The following is a 17293-nucleotide window of genomic DNA, read 5'->3' on the forward strand; positions in this document are numbered from 1 at the left end:
TGTACATTCTTTGCTTATGCAATCAAGATAAAGGTCTTCTTAAAACTAACAATAGGTAACAAAGTGAAAAAAAAAAGCCTTTGCAACTTTGTGGAGTTTGAGTTATGTTTTGTATTTGAATGAAAATGTAATAATTACTTCAGAAAGAATGTATATGAAATAAAGATTTTTAATTCTAATTAGAAACTCACTCTAAACATTCTTGTTACTTTTATTTTTTTGAATTGGCAAAACACTTTTCTGAAGGCAGTACAATTTTAGAGGTTATTGAATTATTAATTCCAGAAAGACATCTTCTAGGAATAACCAAATAAAAGCATTTCCATTCAAATGAAAAATCTCTTACTTATCTGGTTTTAGAAATATTTAGATGAAGAACAGCTAAAGATTAGTTAATGAAATTGCTATTAATCATTGTGGGAGAGAATGCCAAATTCACCAGAACACGCTCTAATTTACATCACTTTTGCTACGCTTTTGCCAGCTCGGCTGTTAAGGGGTAACAAACAAGTATTTATGAAAAGAGCAGGTTTGTGATTAAAATAATTCTTTTGCAAAACTCAGAAAACAGTATCAGAGCATGCGAACTGTGCGCTTCCAACTGGAGAACCCTGTATTTGTAATAAATTCCTTTTGCTCTGGATGAGTTCTGCATTTTCAATGAGGTTAACTTGGCAACATTCTAGTTGATTTTAATAAAAATAGCTGCTTTGAGGACAGGGAGCTGAGGTTGCCAAATTTACAGCTGCCTTGCACAATTACTCTTACACCTCCTTCAGGGCTACTTAGAACCAGTAAGCAAATTAAGTGTATCGATTGCAATTTTTTTGGGCTAACCTTTTTTTTTAAAGGAATAAACTTGATTCCTTTCAGTATGTGTCTGTTCAGAGTGATCTCTTTTCTTTTCAGCCATAACACAAAGACAACATCATGGCTGGATCCACGACTTGCGAAAAAGGCTAAACCTCCAGAAGAGTGCAAAGAAAATGGTAGGTTATTAAGTTTTTGTGCTGTTTGTGGAATGAATGTTTTCATTTTTGTCATTATTAAAAGAACCCTTTACCTCAGGAGGGAGATCCTGTAGTTACTGTGGGGAGAGAGATAAGAAACTCGGCATTTCAGTGATGCCATGTGGTTGGGCTTTTTCTCTCTGATGATACTCTGCTGAATATCACACCCGGGTGCTCTCTGTTAGTTGTGTTTGACTCCTGGACCGACTTCCCCACCTACCACGAAGGACTTTTGTTTGCAGTATGTCTCTCTGGGGACTCTGATCTTTGAATCGGAATGAGATATGGTGTATGTGGAAAACCAGCATGTGTTTGGATTATGAATAGGATTTGATTTATTCTTAAAGGTATAGTACTTTACCTACCAGTAGTTTAAGAGCCAGTAAGAGTAATAATTGTGCCTTTAAAAATGTTTAATTGGTCAATGATAAAGGAGAAAATGTTGTGCAATAATAATGAGGCCAAACTTTTGGAATTATAACCAAAAAATGATAAAAATAGAAATAAAATTGGAAATATTTGAAATGAGTCTTTTTTCTAAAAAAAATTACACTTGTAGTTATAACAACATAATAGATTACTTTTATTCAACTCTACACTTGCTTTCTAAATGAAATATTTAGATTAAAGTGCATGTTTCTGATTAAATCTAAATTATGAATTGGAACCAAAATTTGGGAAAAATTTTTTTCTCCATATATTATTGTATTTCCAAAAGTTTATTAGTGTATTGACATTGCTTTTATTAAAAGGCAGCTGTTTTGTGTACCTAAGGATACTTTTCACTAATTTTGAGTAAACAATGAATGTAGGCTTTGTTTATTTGATCTGCCAATTCTATTTTGCATAGAAAAAAGACAGTAGTACTGATGATATGTGTAATTACTCAAAATACTGGCTCACTTGTTTGTTAGGGGGTTACTTCATACTTAAGGAAATGTCTTTGCTTTTTTAAAGATTTCCAAATTGTAAGAAACCTTTTCATTTTTCTTTCTGAGATTACATGAATTGTTCTGTGATTTCTCACGTTGTGTTCAGTTTGCCCATATACTAGGACTTCTAATGATTGTGTAGTTATTTGTTTATAAATTCATATATATGTACTTATTTAGGGAAAAGTATTTTTCCTAATCACATGATTTGGCTACTTAACATCACAGGCTTTTAAGAGTCATTAGATTTCATCTGGGTAATTTAACTTGGATATGTGCTATAATTTGTGATGGTGTGTAAATTTAAGTTACCTCAATTGTTGTGTCTAAGTAAGAGTTACTTGAATCATAGTTACTAATTACTAGCTTATCCTCATAATTCTAATTAAGTTATCTTATGGTCCATCAACATTAAACTCAAATGTTGTTTATTGGCTCCTCTTTTGTCTGAGTAGTTCATCTCATAATTCAAAGCTCTTAAGGTTAAACTTGGAGATAGTCCTAAATATATGGTTTCTAATTTCTCAATGTTTACACTAGTCTTCTCCCTCAGAGAGTAGATATTTGATATGATACTAGCATTCTTTGCACCATATTGCATAGCTGAAACTCCATAGTTTGGAATATTTAGTAATTTTGTTCATTGTTACCATATAGATAATTGTTTGCTTCCATTATTTATAAAGTATACAACTTTGGATTCTTTTTTAAGTTCAAGATATATGGCATGAAGCTGAAAAGTTTTGTGGTACAATAGAAAGGTCCTTGTACTTGGAATGAGAAAACTTCAGTTCAAATTCTAGTTTTGTCTCTTACCAGCTAGTCATTGGGGTTATGGATTTGGGAGAGATAGGAATAATCTTATCTGGGGTAAAAATAAAGGAAATTTAGCCTTTTCCAAGCCTAAAATTGTTGCACATTATATATAAATATATGTAGAAGCATGAAATTACATTAAAATATAGTCACATAAATGTATATATATAGTCATATTTAATATTAGAGGGAAGTATCATAAGTATTGATATCTTGCAAAGCCCCTATTTACATAGTAGGAAATAGCAGCAACTGTAAATCACAATTTTGCAAATATTTAATGGAGGCCAGAGAGCTAGAGTAAAAGAGGAAGAAGAGAGCAACTGACATAATCTAAGTTTGTAAACCTTGCAGGGAATGTGGTTTTGGGCACACATTTTTCTATGGCCACAGATTGGGCTAATATTATGTAATGTTCTTTTGGTTACAATGGGGAGGGGAAACATTAATGGCTCAAGGTAATACAGTGCCTTTATTACAAATACACAGTTATCAGAGAAGTACTGACCATGAGTGTATCGAAATAGTCACACACAAGTAGATTTGTAGAGTCATATACATCCTACTCCCTGGAATATTAAATTTTGAAAATATACATGGTACTATGTTGAGTCCATTTGTGTCTGTATATTTTTTGGTTCAGGGAATCTATTTATTTTTTTTGAAAAATAGAACTGGCAAAAGTATGTGGCTGCATGGGTATCTTCATGTACATCCTGACTATTAGTATATTTGTGTAATATTTGCTAAAAGATATCATGGAAATATATCACCATTTTGCAAAATTACTTTATTCATGTGATAGATCTGACTGGCAAAACCATATTAGGTCACCTCTATTCTCATGAGAAATCTACATTGTAATTTTAGTTTTTATTTGTTCTATGCTGAAAACTTCCAGTCTCAAAACCATTCCTGAACCCATTCAACTCTTCCTTCTAGGGTCATTCCTGTGTAGTGACTAGACTAGAAATTTCCCAATGTCAACCCTTCTCTTAAAATCCAATAGAGAGTCACACTTTTCATCATACTCTATTAATGAAATAGGTATCACACTAAGATTTGTGAGATTTAACAAAAAACACTGTCATCCTAATTTAATTTCTTGATATTACTAAAATCTTCCATTTTTCCTCCCCAAAATGCAAGCTAACAGGAAGGTAGAACATAATGTAATAATAGATAAGTGGAAATTTGGGTTTTTCAAAGAAGGATGATTGCCTACTGAATAGAACATGACTTTTATTGCATCTTTAATTAGGTTCTGGTTGTTTCCTAAGTTAATCCTATGAAACTGACAGTTAAATTAAGGGATAAATAGCTTCATTTTTGCAATTAAACTTCTTATTATAGACAGCACAGGATATTAAGGTAGCTTTAGAGTAGGCTTTTAAAAAATGCCTTGATGAGGGATCTACTAGATTTTGAACTAGTTTGAACTTGCTCTGAGTAATATCAAAACTACATTAGAAATTAGTTCTTTGGTTCATGGGAAACACATTTGTTTTTCCCCTTAAAGAATGGTTATGGTCTAGTTTCTTATTTAATTCTTATTACATATTAGCAATACTAATTTCTCAAGAAGATTAAATATGGCCAAGGTAATTTCACATTTAAATAGTTTCTTTCTAATCTTTTAAGCTTGGTAAAGTAGTCTTTGTGAAGCACCTTGAAATTTCTTCATTAGGAAGAGTAAAGTAGAAGAGTCACAAATGTTTAACTACAATAATACTCTCAAATAGTCCGTGTTCATTTATATACAATTGATTCTTTAAAGATAAAAGTTATCTTATGTATATAAATAATTTGTGAGTACATTGTTAAAAAGAAATAAATTTGAGAGTTAAGCAATTCTTGATAGTTACCATATGGATAACTCATAATGTAAAGTTGTTAAGTTTGTTTTTTTTTTTTACTAGATTTTCTAATACTTGGCAGGATTCACCATGAAAACTTAAAATCTTTCTGGCTTATCTCCCACTTCCAACTGTTGAATATTCTGAGACAATAAAATAATGAATAGCCATATATATTCAAATAAATTTAAGAATGCAGATTTTTCTCAGTAAATTTTCAAATTAACTATAAATACAAATATTAACTACTTTGGTACTACAGACTATTTCCTATTGTTTATGCCTCTTTTCCTTCAAGATAATTGTCATTCTCTCACTTTTCCTTTCTCTCAGTCCAAGTCTCTGCCTTCTTCCCACCCTCCTTCTTTGCTTCTCCTTCCTTTCTTTTCCCTCTCTCTCTCACCCTCTTCTCTCTCTCTCTCTCTGTATATATATATAATATATATATACCCTTTTTTCTGTCTCTCCCTCTGTCTATATATATTTATACATATAATTATATAATAAAGTTTCCATTTAGATCTCATTTTATTTATAATTTTTCCACCATACATTGCTTTTCTAAAGCTATGAGAAGTCATCAGGTTCATTTCTCCATGCACAGTGGCAAAGCGATTATCTAATTATTTCCTTAAGGTGATTTTTTGGTAGAATTGGTCAGCTGTTGACAGAAACTTGAAGGCTAAAGATGGTAAACAAATATTTAAGGGGAAAATGGGTTTTTTCAAGAATGGGTTTTAGGTAATTCTCATCTAAGGATAAGCCATATGATTGTCTCACAGTTTCCCCTTTTTTTCTAGTCCTTTTTTTTTTTTAAATAAACTTGTTGCCCTTTTTTTATTAGTAAACCATATTACACAGTAACACATTTCATGTTTGCAGACTAGTAAAGTATTTAAACCTATACAGTGCACTGAAACAGTGGATATTTTCCCAATTTCCTCAGTGTTTTTATTTTTAAAAATAGGACTTTCCAGTGGCTTCATGATTTCCACCTATGATCTAGCATTCTATACAGTCTTCATGTTGTAGAAATTGCTACACCTAGAGAGGCATTGTTGTTCTTCAGTCATTTCAATCATTTCTAACTCTTTGTATCCCCAATTTGGGGTATAAGTGCAAAGGCACTGAAACGGTTTGCCATTTCCTTTTCCAGATCATTTTACAGATGGAGGAAATTGAGACAAATAGGGTTAAGTGACATGTCCAGGGTCTCACATCTCTGAGAACCAATTTGAACTCATGAAGAGGAGTCTTCTGACTCCAGGCCCAGCCTTCTATCCTCTGTGCCACCTAGTTACCTCATACCTGGAGAATATGTATTACTTTTATAGTGCCAACACTTGATTTCAAATATTGCCTCTCTTACTTTGTTAGCTATGTGTTTTGCCCAAGCAAATCACTTAGCAACTCTGAGTCTGTTTGCATATACATAAAAGGGTCATTAATATGCTTGTATCATGGAATGAGTGCAAAGAAAGTTATAAAGCACAATACATATGGGAGTTATTCTTTCCTGAGCCTTTGCTAGTCACCAAGGAGCTGTGCTTTCCAAAGGAGCTCCTGGCTTGGAAACTCTCCCCATCAAGGGACCATAGATAAGTCTTGAAAAGCTACCTGAGGTCCATAAAGGTGAAGCGAAATGGCTGGGACTCCTGGTTAATGGTCTGGGATAGGACTAGAGCCCTAGACTTCCATGCCTAAAGCCCACGCCCGGTCTACAGTGATTCCTTTTGCCATCAATCATAACGTGATATCCATGGACCGACAAGACTGAGCTTCAGTATCTCTCATCCAAATGGGACCTACAAAACTCTGCAAAACAAAACACAAACACAAACTAAAATCTGGGTATTTCTGATATTTTTAAAATAGACTTTTTGACATTGGAAACACCTGTAGGACCCTCAAATAATTAGAGCTCATGCTCTTTGGTTCATTTAGTTCTGATTTCATTGTGTGTTAGTAGGTTTGCTAAGGGAAGCAAAGATTCCACACCACAAAAGGATGCTTGCCAACAAGCTGATGACTGTAAAAATAAAATAAAATAAAATAAACCAACAACAAACAAACTACTTTTACTGTTTAGGAAAGAAAAAATGATCTCTTATGACATAATCCAATGCATGATTGATAGCTAAGCACTAAGCAGCCTAAAGTGCCTGTTATAATCTGTGTTAAGTGATGCTATTCTTGCTGCTCTAGTTAAGGGGATGTCAATGTTGCCATTATAAACCGTGTTTTCAGGGAATTATATTTCCAATAGCTCATGGTTTTATGTGCTTTTTGTGGGAACTCCTGGAGCTTAAAAATGTTCCCTTATAAGAAAAAAAAAGACAAACATTACTTTTTTGTGGGCTATTAGTTCATAGGGCAGAACAATGCCACTTGGTGTTTTGAGACAAAAACCATATGAATATAAAAGCAGTCCAATCTGATTTAGGACAGCTGTTTTTCCTAATCTGAGCCTCAGTGCCCTTGTGAAATCTGAATTGATTAGATTCCTTAATGTAGCTCTTAACTAAAGAGGAAAAGACCCTCAATAAAACATTCTTTCTGAGTTTTGACTCCTCACACCAAATGGTAACATTTTGTATTTATGAAATATTTTCTCCCCAAAATGTTAATCATCTTTACTTGTAAACTTGTAAACTTCATTCCATGCTTCCTTCTACTGTAAATACTTTTTTTTTCTTTTTAAAATTGTCTGTATATTTCCCAGTCCTAACATACTTTTTTGGGTTTGTTTTTCATCATGGCATTTTTTCTTTTTTAAAAAAATATATTTATTTGTTTGCTTGTTACATTAAAGTTCCCAGGTATTTCCTCTCCCCCTCCCTACCCTACACTAGAGAAGTCAGCACTTGATTCAATATATATATATTTTCATATGTATATGTATATATATATATATATATATTTGTGTGTGTATAAAACTGTCCTGTTTGTTTCTTTTTCTCAATTCTTTCTCCAAAAGAGGACATTCACATACATTCTTCAAATAATATTTCTACTGTTATATGTAATGTTCTCTTGGTTCTGCTCATTTATTCTATATAGTTTCATGTAAGTATTTCCATGTTTTATTTTTTAATTAACCTGCTCATTTCTTACTCTGTAGTGGTACTCTATCACAGTTATATGCCACAACTTGTTTAGTCATTCCATAATTGATGGGGCATCCCCTCAGTTTCCAGTTCTTTGCTACCACAAAGAGAGCTGCTATAAATATTTCAGAATATATAGCTTCTTTCCCTTTTTCCTTGACTACTTTTTCATTTTATTTGTCTTTGCAATAGTTCCACTGTCTTTCTCAGAGGCCTGAGGACTATGCCACTAACCAAAAAATAATTCCTCTTCTGACTATATTTGCTACCCAGTAGATTAATGATTTTGGATTCAAAACTTTTTAGATAGTTATTCCCTCAGTAAACATTGCAGATAATAATTACTTATTTATACGTTCAGCAAATATTGAATTCCTTCCTTATGTAGTAGAACTGTGCTAAGCTCAGTAAAGGGCACAAAGATATATCACACATGATAGAAAAAAGAATCTCAGAGTAAATTTAGTCCAGTCCACTCATATAATGGCCAACTGCAGAGGCATAAGAAAAAGTATGGATACAGGAATGTGAATACTACCTAATGTAATTAATTTGTATGGAAAGGAAACTTTATATTGGGAAATATCCAAAAATAAATTTGGGAAGGTAGAGTTGAGTCCATTTTTGAGTAGTGTATAATTCCAGTTTCCAAGATTTTATTTCCTCAGAAGTTTGGAACAAAAAAGTATTTTTGACCTAGGGAGAAGGCTAGTGGCAATCTGTTTACTGACAATTAGACAATTGTACCTACTATGTGTTTAGCAGCATAAGAGAAGCAAAATATAATAATAATAATAATAGTATTATAGAGCAAGTAGAAGTTAGTGATCCTAGACACAGAAATGTAAGTTAAGGATTTTCCCCCCTTTGGATTCAGTTGGGTAATGCTTGAATGATTAAGGTAAGCATTAAAAAAGGAAGAGTTGATAAAAGTTGACAGCTCGAATAATGATGATACTCTGGGAATGCCAGGATTAAAGGTTACTTTTGGGGTGGGAGAGTAATAAGTACAGTTTAAAATATATTCAAACTAAAGTAATAAGGTGATATTCAAGTTTCAGTAGGTGAGTTCAACTCAGGATAAAGGTAAGGACTAATGATAGGTATTTGAAAGTCATTTCCAAGGGCACGTAGGTAACACATTGGATATCATGTTGGGTCTGGAGTCAGGAGGAACTGGGTTCAAATTTGACCAGATGCTTCATAGCTGTGTGACCCTGGGCAAGTCACATAATGCCAATTGCCTAGTTCTTACTGTTCTTCTGCTTTGGAACTGACTGATTCTAAGACAAAAATTAAGGGTTTATTAAAGTTTTTAAATCATTCAAATCAGGATGACAGTCAAGATCATGAAAATGGATACATTCATGAAGGCATGAAGGATTCATAGAATTTGGATAGTTGGAAGGGAGCAAGAAGTTCATTCAAAAGGAAAGGAAACCTTAAATATGGGTAAATTCAGGGTAACCTTCCTAATGTACAGGTCTTAGCCTGATAGCCAACCCCCCATAGAATAGCCATTCTCCCTAGTCAATAAACACCCATAGTTCTCTGTTACCTCCAGGACCAACTATATAAACCTCTGGCAATCAAAGCCCTTCATGGTGTGTACTCCCATAACTGCAAATCTTCTTGCACCTTTCACCCCACCACATACACTGCAATAGTGACGTTGGCCTCCTTGCTATGCTTTAAACAAAACACTCTACCCCCAAATTGAAGATATTTTCCTAGGTAGGCTGTCCCTACCATGACTTGAATGTTCCCCTTCCTGATCTCTCCCTTTCAGGATTCTCTGACTTCCTTCAAATCTCAACTTAAATCCCACATTAATTTTCCCATCTCGGGGCAAATTATCTCACATAAGAATCAATACAGTGGAGGAGAAGTTGGAGGGGAGCGGGCAATGCTTGAACCTTCTTCTTCTCATCAGAATTGGCATAAAGAGGGAATAACATCCATTCTCAGTTAGTTAGCTATAGAAACCTATCTTACCAAAAGGGAGGAAATAAGATGAGAGGAAATAAGAAAAAGGGGATGATGGATGGACATAGGGAGGGTGAACTCAAAGAGGTGGTAGACATAAGCAAAAAAAAATCTGTGAAATGCTTTTTTCAGGGAAAGGCTGGAAGAAGAGGAAAAGAACGATAAACAATGGAAAAATGAAATAGGGGAAATTTTTTTCTCCTCTTTAACTCTAATATCTTCTTTCTATATATTGTCTTCCATTTATCCTGTATATAGTTTGTTTTGTGTGTGGTTTAATCTATAAACATTTATTAGGTGACTACTATGTGCCAAATACTGTATTAAGTTCCAAAAAGAGGCTAAAAAAAGTCCCTGCCCTAAAAGAGCTTGCAGTCTAATGGGGGAGCCAACATGCAAACAAGTATATGCAAAGCAAGCTATGTTTATGGCATGTATGGGAAATAATTAAAAGAGGCAAAAGCCTGGAATAAAATGGGGAAGACTTCCTGTAGAAGATGAAATTTTCATTGGGGTTCAAAGGAAGCAGAAGAGATTAGTCAGAGCAAAGGAAGGCAAGCATCCAAACATAGGGGCGGCCAGAGAGAACATCTAGAGCTGAGAAAATGGAGTTTCATTTTATTTAGGGTTATTGAGGATGTGTCATAGAATATGTGTGGGGGAGTTCTTTCCATGTTGACTCATTCACTAGACTGTGAGCTCTCTGAGATCAGGGGCTTCTTTGGGGGGGGTCTCTCTTTGTATCCTCAAAAACAAATATCTGCATTTTTATACTGACACCCCATTTTAGTTTAGTAGTGGCACAGTGCCTGGCACCATGTAGGCACTGGATTTAAAAAATAAATATTTATTGGTCTAATGACTAATGACAAAGGCAAGATGAGTATGATATGTTGAATAGTGAGAACAGAATTAATAGAGATAAAGATGCTTATTAGGGAAGAATAGGGAGTATATGGTTAGATTGGCATAGAGGAAAGTCTTTAAAATCAAACTGAGGAATTAAGAGACTATCATATTTATGGATAATATGCTGATTACATCAAACCAGGAAGCATTGTAGAGCCTCCTAGAAGAGAATCATAACCACCTAAGAAGTTGGTCTCTTTCTCCTACAAGAAAGGCCAAGTGGAAAATACATACTTTATTGTCTCTGTTACAATCAATCCATAGTTAGTTGGAAAATCTTTAGAATTGGGTTTCTTAACCTTTTATGTTCCATGGACACCTTTTAAAGTCTTAAAAAGCTTTTGCATCAATTCTTACAATATTTTTAAATGCATAAAATTAAATACACAAGATTATAAAATTTATTTAAATTTATTTTATTAAAATGTATTACATTTCTCATTTATTAATATATAGCTATCAAATTTATTTAAATTATTTATTAATCTATTAAATTTTATTTATTAAATTTATCAAAATACAGCTATCAACATGTTTTTTTTTAATCCATTGACTTCAAGTTAAGACGCTCTTTCTTTAATTTTGTCTATCATATATGTAACAAAGGACAAGTTGAGCCCAAATGAGTTAAACAAGAGTAAAAGAAGATTACATCATGTATGGGAACTCTTAAATGTATCCCCAAAACAAATGCCTATTTTAATACTATTGTTTCTCTATAGTTTTGTATGACTATAAATCATGCAAGTCATAAAATCTCAGAAGAATTAAAAATGAGTATTGATAATAGGTGCAATAGAGAGGCACTTGGGAAGGGAGGAAATGATTCCATATGTAACAAATAAGAACTTCAGAGAAGATTAATTTAGTTAATTAAAAGATTAATTTTTAAAAGATCAAATTCACATGGGTTGATGGGGATATGATTGGGGATGTGATATGACTCTTAACAATCACCCTAGTGCAAATATCAATAATATAGAAATAGGTCTTGATCAATGGCACATGTAAGACCCAATGGAATTGCTTGTTGGCTATGGGAGGGGGTGGGAGGAGAGGAGGTAAAGAACAGGAATCATGTAACCGTGGAAAATTTTTCTTAATCAATTAATTAAAATTCTAAAAACAAAAATAATAAAGAAATAAAAAGACCAAATTAAGAATATGATTTAAGAAATATATGTGAGTATATGTATACATTTTAATGGGTGTTATTCATATAGAAAGAGGATAACTAGCACAATTCTCATTGTCCAGTACTTATGACATCTAGAGAAAATGAAGAAGGTCCCCAGTGAGCAAGGCTGAGTCCTTAAGCTGAACAGATGGGAGCCCATGGACAAAAGTTGTACAGGATAGTCGGGTTGGAAGCAGCTAGATGGCTCAGCAGAGAGCCTGGCTTGGAGACAGGGATCCCAGGTTCAAATGTGGACTCAGATACTTCCTGGTTGTATGGCCCTGGGCAAGTCACTTGACCTCATTTGCCCAGTCCTTACCTCTTTTCTGCCTTGGAATCAATCCCTAGCATTGATTCTAAGAAAAAAGGTAAGGGTTTTAAAAAGTAAAGATGGCTTGCAACATGCATCATTGAAGAGGACACCTATGTCAATGAGATCCTTTTATTAATGTTAGGAATCCAGAAGCTATTGGAGGTCTTTAAAAGGGTGACATGATATGCCAGATAGCTTTGAAAATATCAGGAAGATTTCCCCCTTCTCCTAAATGCTTCATGGCAGCTACCTTGACTAAAAATCTTCCATGACACTCCCCTTGATCCTCAGTCCTGAAGGCTTAGCTACCACAATATGTGTTTTCTTTCTCTACCCAAACAAAAAGTAGGTCTTCTCCTCACATCCCAGGGCACATTGCAGAATGGAGTGAGCATTTGTGAAATCAATGGTGTTGATTGACTGACTCACTACTCTTGGACTGAGCTGCTTCTAAACATAGGCTGCCTTCTTCTGCTGAAAAGTAACTACATGGTGTGAAACTGGGAAGTAGCTACCCAAATCGTTTTGGTTGTTGGGTTTTTTTCATGTGGCCTCATTTAAAATTTCCACATATAGTTAAAAGCAGACCTATTTTAAGAGTTTAGTTTACTGTTTTGAAGAGGCACCAGAGAAGAGATTGCAAATATATTAGGAGTCAGAAAATAGGAGTTCAAATCTCAGTTCTGTTGTTTACTTATTGGTGACACTACTTCTAAAGATCTTAGTTTTCTTATCTAAGGAGTTGGACTAGGGGATCTCTATACTCTCTTCAGTTCCTAATTTATTGTATCCCCAGATTTGGAAAGAAATATTGCTGTGTTTGCTTGTTTGGTTTTTTTTTTCATGTCATCCCCATTTTACTTTTGTATAAGTGACAACACTTTCTGTCATGGGCATGGAAAACAGAAAGAATTTGGTCAGTTTGCTGGGGAGACTCAGTTTTGCTGAATCAATAAGAATTATTGTTGCTATTCCAAAGAACTTTAGTGCATATTCATTTTTTATTATTGCAGTTCACTGATACAGGGTACAAGTCATTTTCTCTCATTTTAACAGTGAGAAAAATGAGATATGCAGAGGTGAACTATCTTATAACCTGAGTGAGTCACAGTCACAACATGAAACTTTCCCTACAAATTCTCGGGTCAAGGGCATATGGCATGAGAACCTGATAGCTTTATTAATTCACAGCTGTCCACTGATTTGTTAGATAACTGGAACTGATTTACAATGAATCTGTCCTCCTAATAGCTGTTTCTGCTGCTACTACAAGTAGAAACAAAAAGCAAAAACATCAGCATATGTTTATGGGTGATGCACTTTCCATTATTGTGCATCTTGAGAATTCATGCTCAGTACATTAGCCAGTCAGGATGCTTGAATTCTCTCTCCCCATTCCATTGAGTTTATAACATGCCATTAAGTAGAATGGTATTGCCTTTACCATACTCTAGTATCATCCAGTGCACATGGTACCTGACATTCTTAGAAATTCAGTGCTCCCCTAAGGATGGTAGAATTCGCCTTAAATGTATTAAATGCTTAGGCTGTTTCAAAGTGGGAGTGCAGCCCTTCAGAGAAACTCTTTATTAAAAATCTATTTATTTACCTTTTTTTGCTGCCTTGGGACACATAGATTATGGCTCTTTAGTTCTTATTAACATTAGAGCCTGTTGCATTACTCTGAGTAATTCTTGATAACTGAGGAATTTCGTTTGTCGATTTCAAGGTGGTGTCTTTGAGTTCAAATAAAATTTATTATGCCATATATAGGGGCCTGATGACCTAGAAAACATGCTTACTTTAGGACCTGATTTTGAATCCTACCTCTTCCATTTACTGTTTTTGAAGATAATTAAGTCACTGATCTAGAGCTCAAAGGAATTTGAAAGGCAACCTAGACGGATCCCTCACCTCTGAGAGTTTAAAGGAATTGTTCAAAACCCCACAAATAATAAACATTAAAGATGGGATTTGAATCAAGCTCTCCTGTTTCCAAAGCCTACACTCTTTCAATGTTATCAACTCTTGAATTAATCATTTATCTTTCTTGAGCCCCACATTTTCTTAGCTATAAAATGGTTCAAGACTACATTACCTTTAAGATTGCTTCCTGCTTCAAATCTAAAAGCCTCTATATGTATACAAAAATATGAAAATTATACAAAGTGTGTATGACAAATATACAAAGTATTCAAAAAATGAATAGTTTTTCATCAACAAATATATGTTTTGGGGGACAGCCAAGTGATTCAGTGGATGGAGATATAGACCTAGGAACCTGAATTCAAATCTGGCCTCCGTCTGTCACCCTGGACAAATCTCTTAATCCCCATTGCCCAGCCCTTATCATTTTTCTGCCCTGGAACCAATACACAGACTTGATTCCAAGAAAGAAGTTAAAAGTAAAAAATTAAAAAAATATATATATATATACATGTTTTGAGGGTCTCTACTATATGTTGGAAAATAGAATTTGATGTTAAAACCTATAAAATATAATTATAAGAATGCATAAAGTTATGGGCTAAAAGAGCCAGCTCACTTTTAGAAATCATTTCCATTGGCCTTTTCCCTGAGTGAGAGGAAGGTCCAGCAGTAATGTTCTCTCAGGGCTTATGAGCATACCTGGCCTATGTTCAGCCATGGCTATAACTCTCAAAATCTTGATGCGTCATCCTAATTGATAACGAAATGCTCTTCTTGCTTAGTTTAGGAGACATGCATATGAATGTAATTATCAGTATATAATTTATTAAAAGCATTGCGCACGTAGCCTATCACTTCTTTTTGAATTGTTTCAGTAGTGTCTGATTCTTTGCAACTCCATGTGGGGTTTTCTTGGAAAATATGGTGGAATAGTTTGCCATTTCTTTCCCCAGCTCATTTTACAAATGAGGGAATTGAGGCAAATGGTGTTAAATGACTTGCCCAGGGTCACACATCTAATAAGTGTCTGATTCAGATTTAAATTCAGGAAACTGAGTCTTCCTGACTTTAAGCTTGGCACTGTCTATTCTGCTACCTGGCATCCCCAACCTGGTCCTAGGATATATTTTAAAGTAATTTTAGAATCTCCCTGGAAATAAACTAAGAAATAATTCTAATTCAATTTATAAATAAAAATTTCAAGAGTACCTATCTATATAATCCTCTTCTAATTTTTAAACATCTTTCAATCTAATCATTGACTTTTGTGCCCTAATATATAGTCAGTTTTTGTAAAAGTACTATGTACTGCTGAGAATAAGGTATTCTTCTTTCTATTCCCATTCAATTCTCTCAAGATGTTTATCATACTTTATTTATCCAAGATGTCATTAATTTCCTTGACTTCTTTTTTTAATTTTTTTGTCATATGTATCTAGTTCTTAGAAGGGAAAATTGAAGTCCTCCCACTATTACTTTTTTATTATCTATTTCTATCCGTAACTCTTTTAGTTGTTCCTTTAAAAAATTGAATGCTATAACATTTAATGCATATGTTTAATATTGATAATACTTTATTATCTGTGTTACCTTTTAACATAATATAGTTTCCATATTTGTCTCTTTATTGTATCTATTTTAGCTTTAACCTTGTCAGAGATCATGATTGCTAATCCTGGTTTTTTTTTTAATCCACTAAGGTATAATATATACTGTTCCAAACATTTATTTTTACGTTGATATGTCTCTCACTTTTACTTATGTTTCTTGTTAATATCATATTGTTGGGGTTGGGGTTTTAAAATTTTTTTATTTAGAATATTTTTTTATGATTTATGATTATACACTCCCACACACACACACATTTTCCTCCCCCTCCCGAAGCAGTTCCACTGGGTTGTACATGTATCATTGTTCAAAATAGGGTTTGCTTTTGGATCCATTCTCTTGTCAGTGTTTGTTTTATGGATAAACTCATCCCAGTCATATAGAAAATTATAATTATTAGTTGTGTATTTCCCTCTATTCTATTTTCCCACATTATTTGTCCTTTCTTTCCTCTTCTTTTGCTATGTCCCTCCTCAGACTTTCAATTTCTTCTGTCCGCTACTTTTCTAATTCATGTCCCTTAGAAGCCATCTACTCTTGCCCTCTTAGTTCTAAATCAATCCTCCCTTCTAAAGTTCCCTACCTTGTCACTTCCCTCATACCCCCTAGTTCTTATCTATCCCCCCTTCTTAAAGTCTTGCCCTTGTCCCTCCACCCTGCCCTTTTATTTCTTAATATAAATTCCCTTCTAAAATCCTTCCCTTATCCTGTCCTAAGAGACCTTATCTTATCCCCTCACCTTGACCTCCTGTTTTTTATATAATATTCTCCTCAAAGAATCTCTCCCTTTTCTTATCCCCTTCCCCTCTTTTCTCTTAATCTACACACCCTTTCTTAGTATCTTAAGTGGACTTTTAGTTCCTCCCATATCCTATCCTCTCCTGTTTCTTTGTACATTAAGACTTTTACCCTTCTAGTTTGATCCCTCTTTAACCTAGATCTTATGAGAATAAGGTTCTAGTACTTTCAGTTTTCCTCACCCCTTTCTCCCCTTTTCTGTGACTTCTTCCATTTATGTCTTTTATATGAGATAATTATTCCATTTTATTTAGTTTATTCCATTATATTCAACTTGACCTCAATTTTTCTATCTATATGTGCCCTTTCAAACTATCCAAGTAATAATATCATTCTTAACAGTCATAGATAACATTTTCTCATATAATAAGTAAACAATTTGACCTTGTTAATCCCTTACAATTGGTTTTTCATTTTTACCTTTTATGATTCTTATAGACCAAATTCTCTGCTAAGTTCCATTTTATCCAAAATTCCTTTAATTGATTACATATCCATTTTCCCTTCTATAATTATGCTTAATTTTGCTGGGAATTTTATTCGTTGTTGTAAACTCAGCACCCTTGTTCTTCAATATATTACATTCCAGGTTCTTCATTCCTTTAATGTTAGAGCTGCTAAATCTTGTGTTATTTTGACTATAGCTCTACCAGCATTTAATTTTTTTTTTCCTTTTTGCTTGTGCATTTTCTCCTTAACCTAAGGAATACAAAATTTAGCAATGATGTTACTGCACGTTTTCATATTCAGGTGTCTTTGCAGAGGTGATTGATGTATTCTTTTGATTTCTATTTTTACCCTCTAGTTATAGAACTTCTGGGCAATTATCCTTAATATTTTTATCAGTGTCTA

At 33.9% G+C, this 17293-nt stretch overlaps 1 protein-coding gene across 21 annotated transcripts in view; it reads left to right on the plus strand.

The window, feature by feature from the left end:
- Positions 1-17293, plus strand: part of MAGI2 (membrane associated guanylate kinase, WW and PDZ domain containing 2) — a 1718964-nt gene that overhangs the window by 1151756 nt on the left and 549915 nt on the right. For all 21 annotated transcript variants that reach the window (XM_007504040.3, XM_007504032.3, XM_056800855.1 and 18 more), the window contains one exon: positions 910-989. In XM_007504040.3, coding sequence (XP_007504102.1) covers positions 910-989 — 80 coding nt within the window. The remainder of the gene's footprint in view (positions 1-909; positions 990-17293) is intronic.

Source organism: Monodelphis domestica, chromosome 5 (genome assembly GCF_027887165.1).
Source record: "Monodelphis domestica isolate mMonDom1 chromosome 5, mMonDom1.pri, whole genome shotgun sequence".
NCBI classification, from domain to species: domain Eukaryota; kingdom Metazoa; phylum Chordata; class Mammalia; order Didelphimorphia; family Didelphidae; genus Monodelphis; species Monodelphis domestica.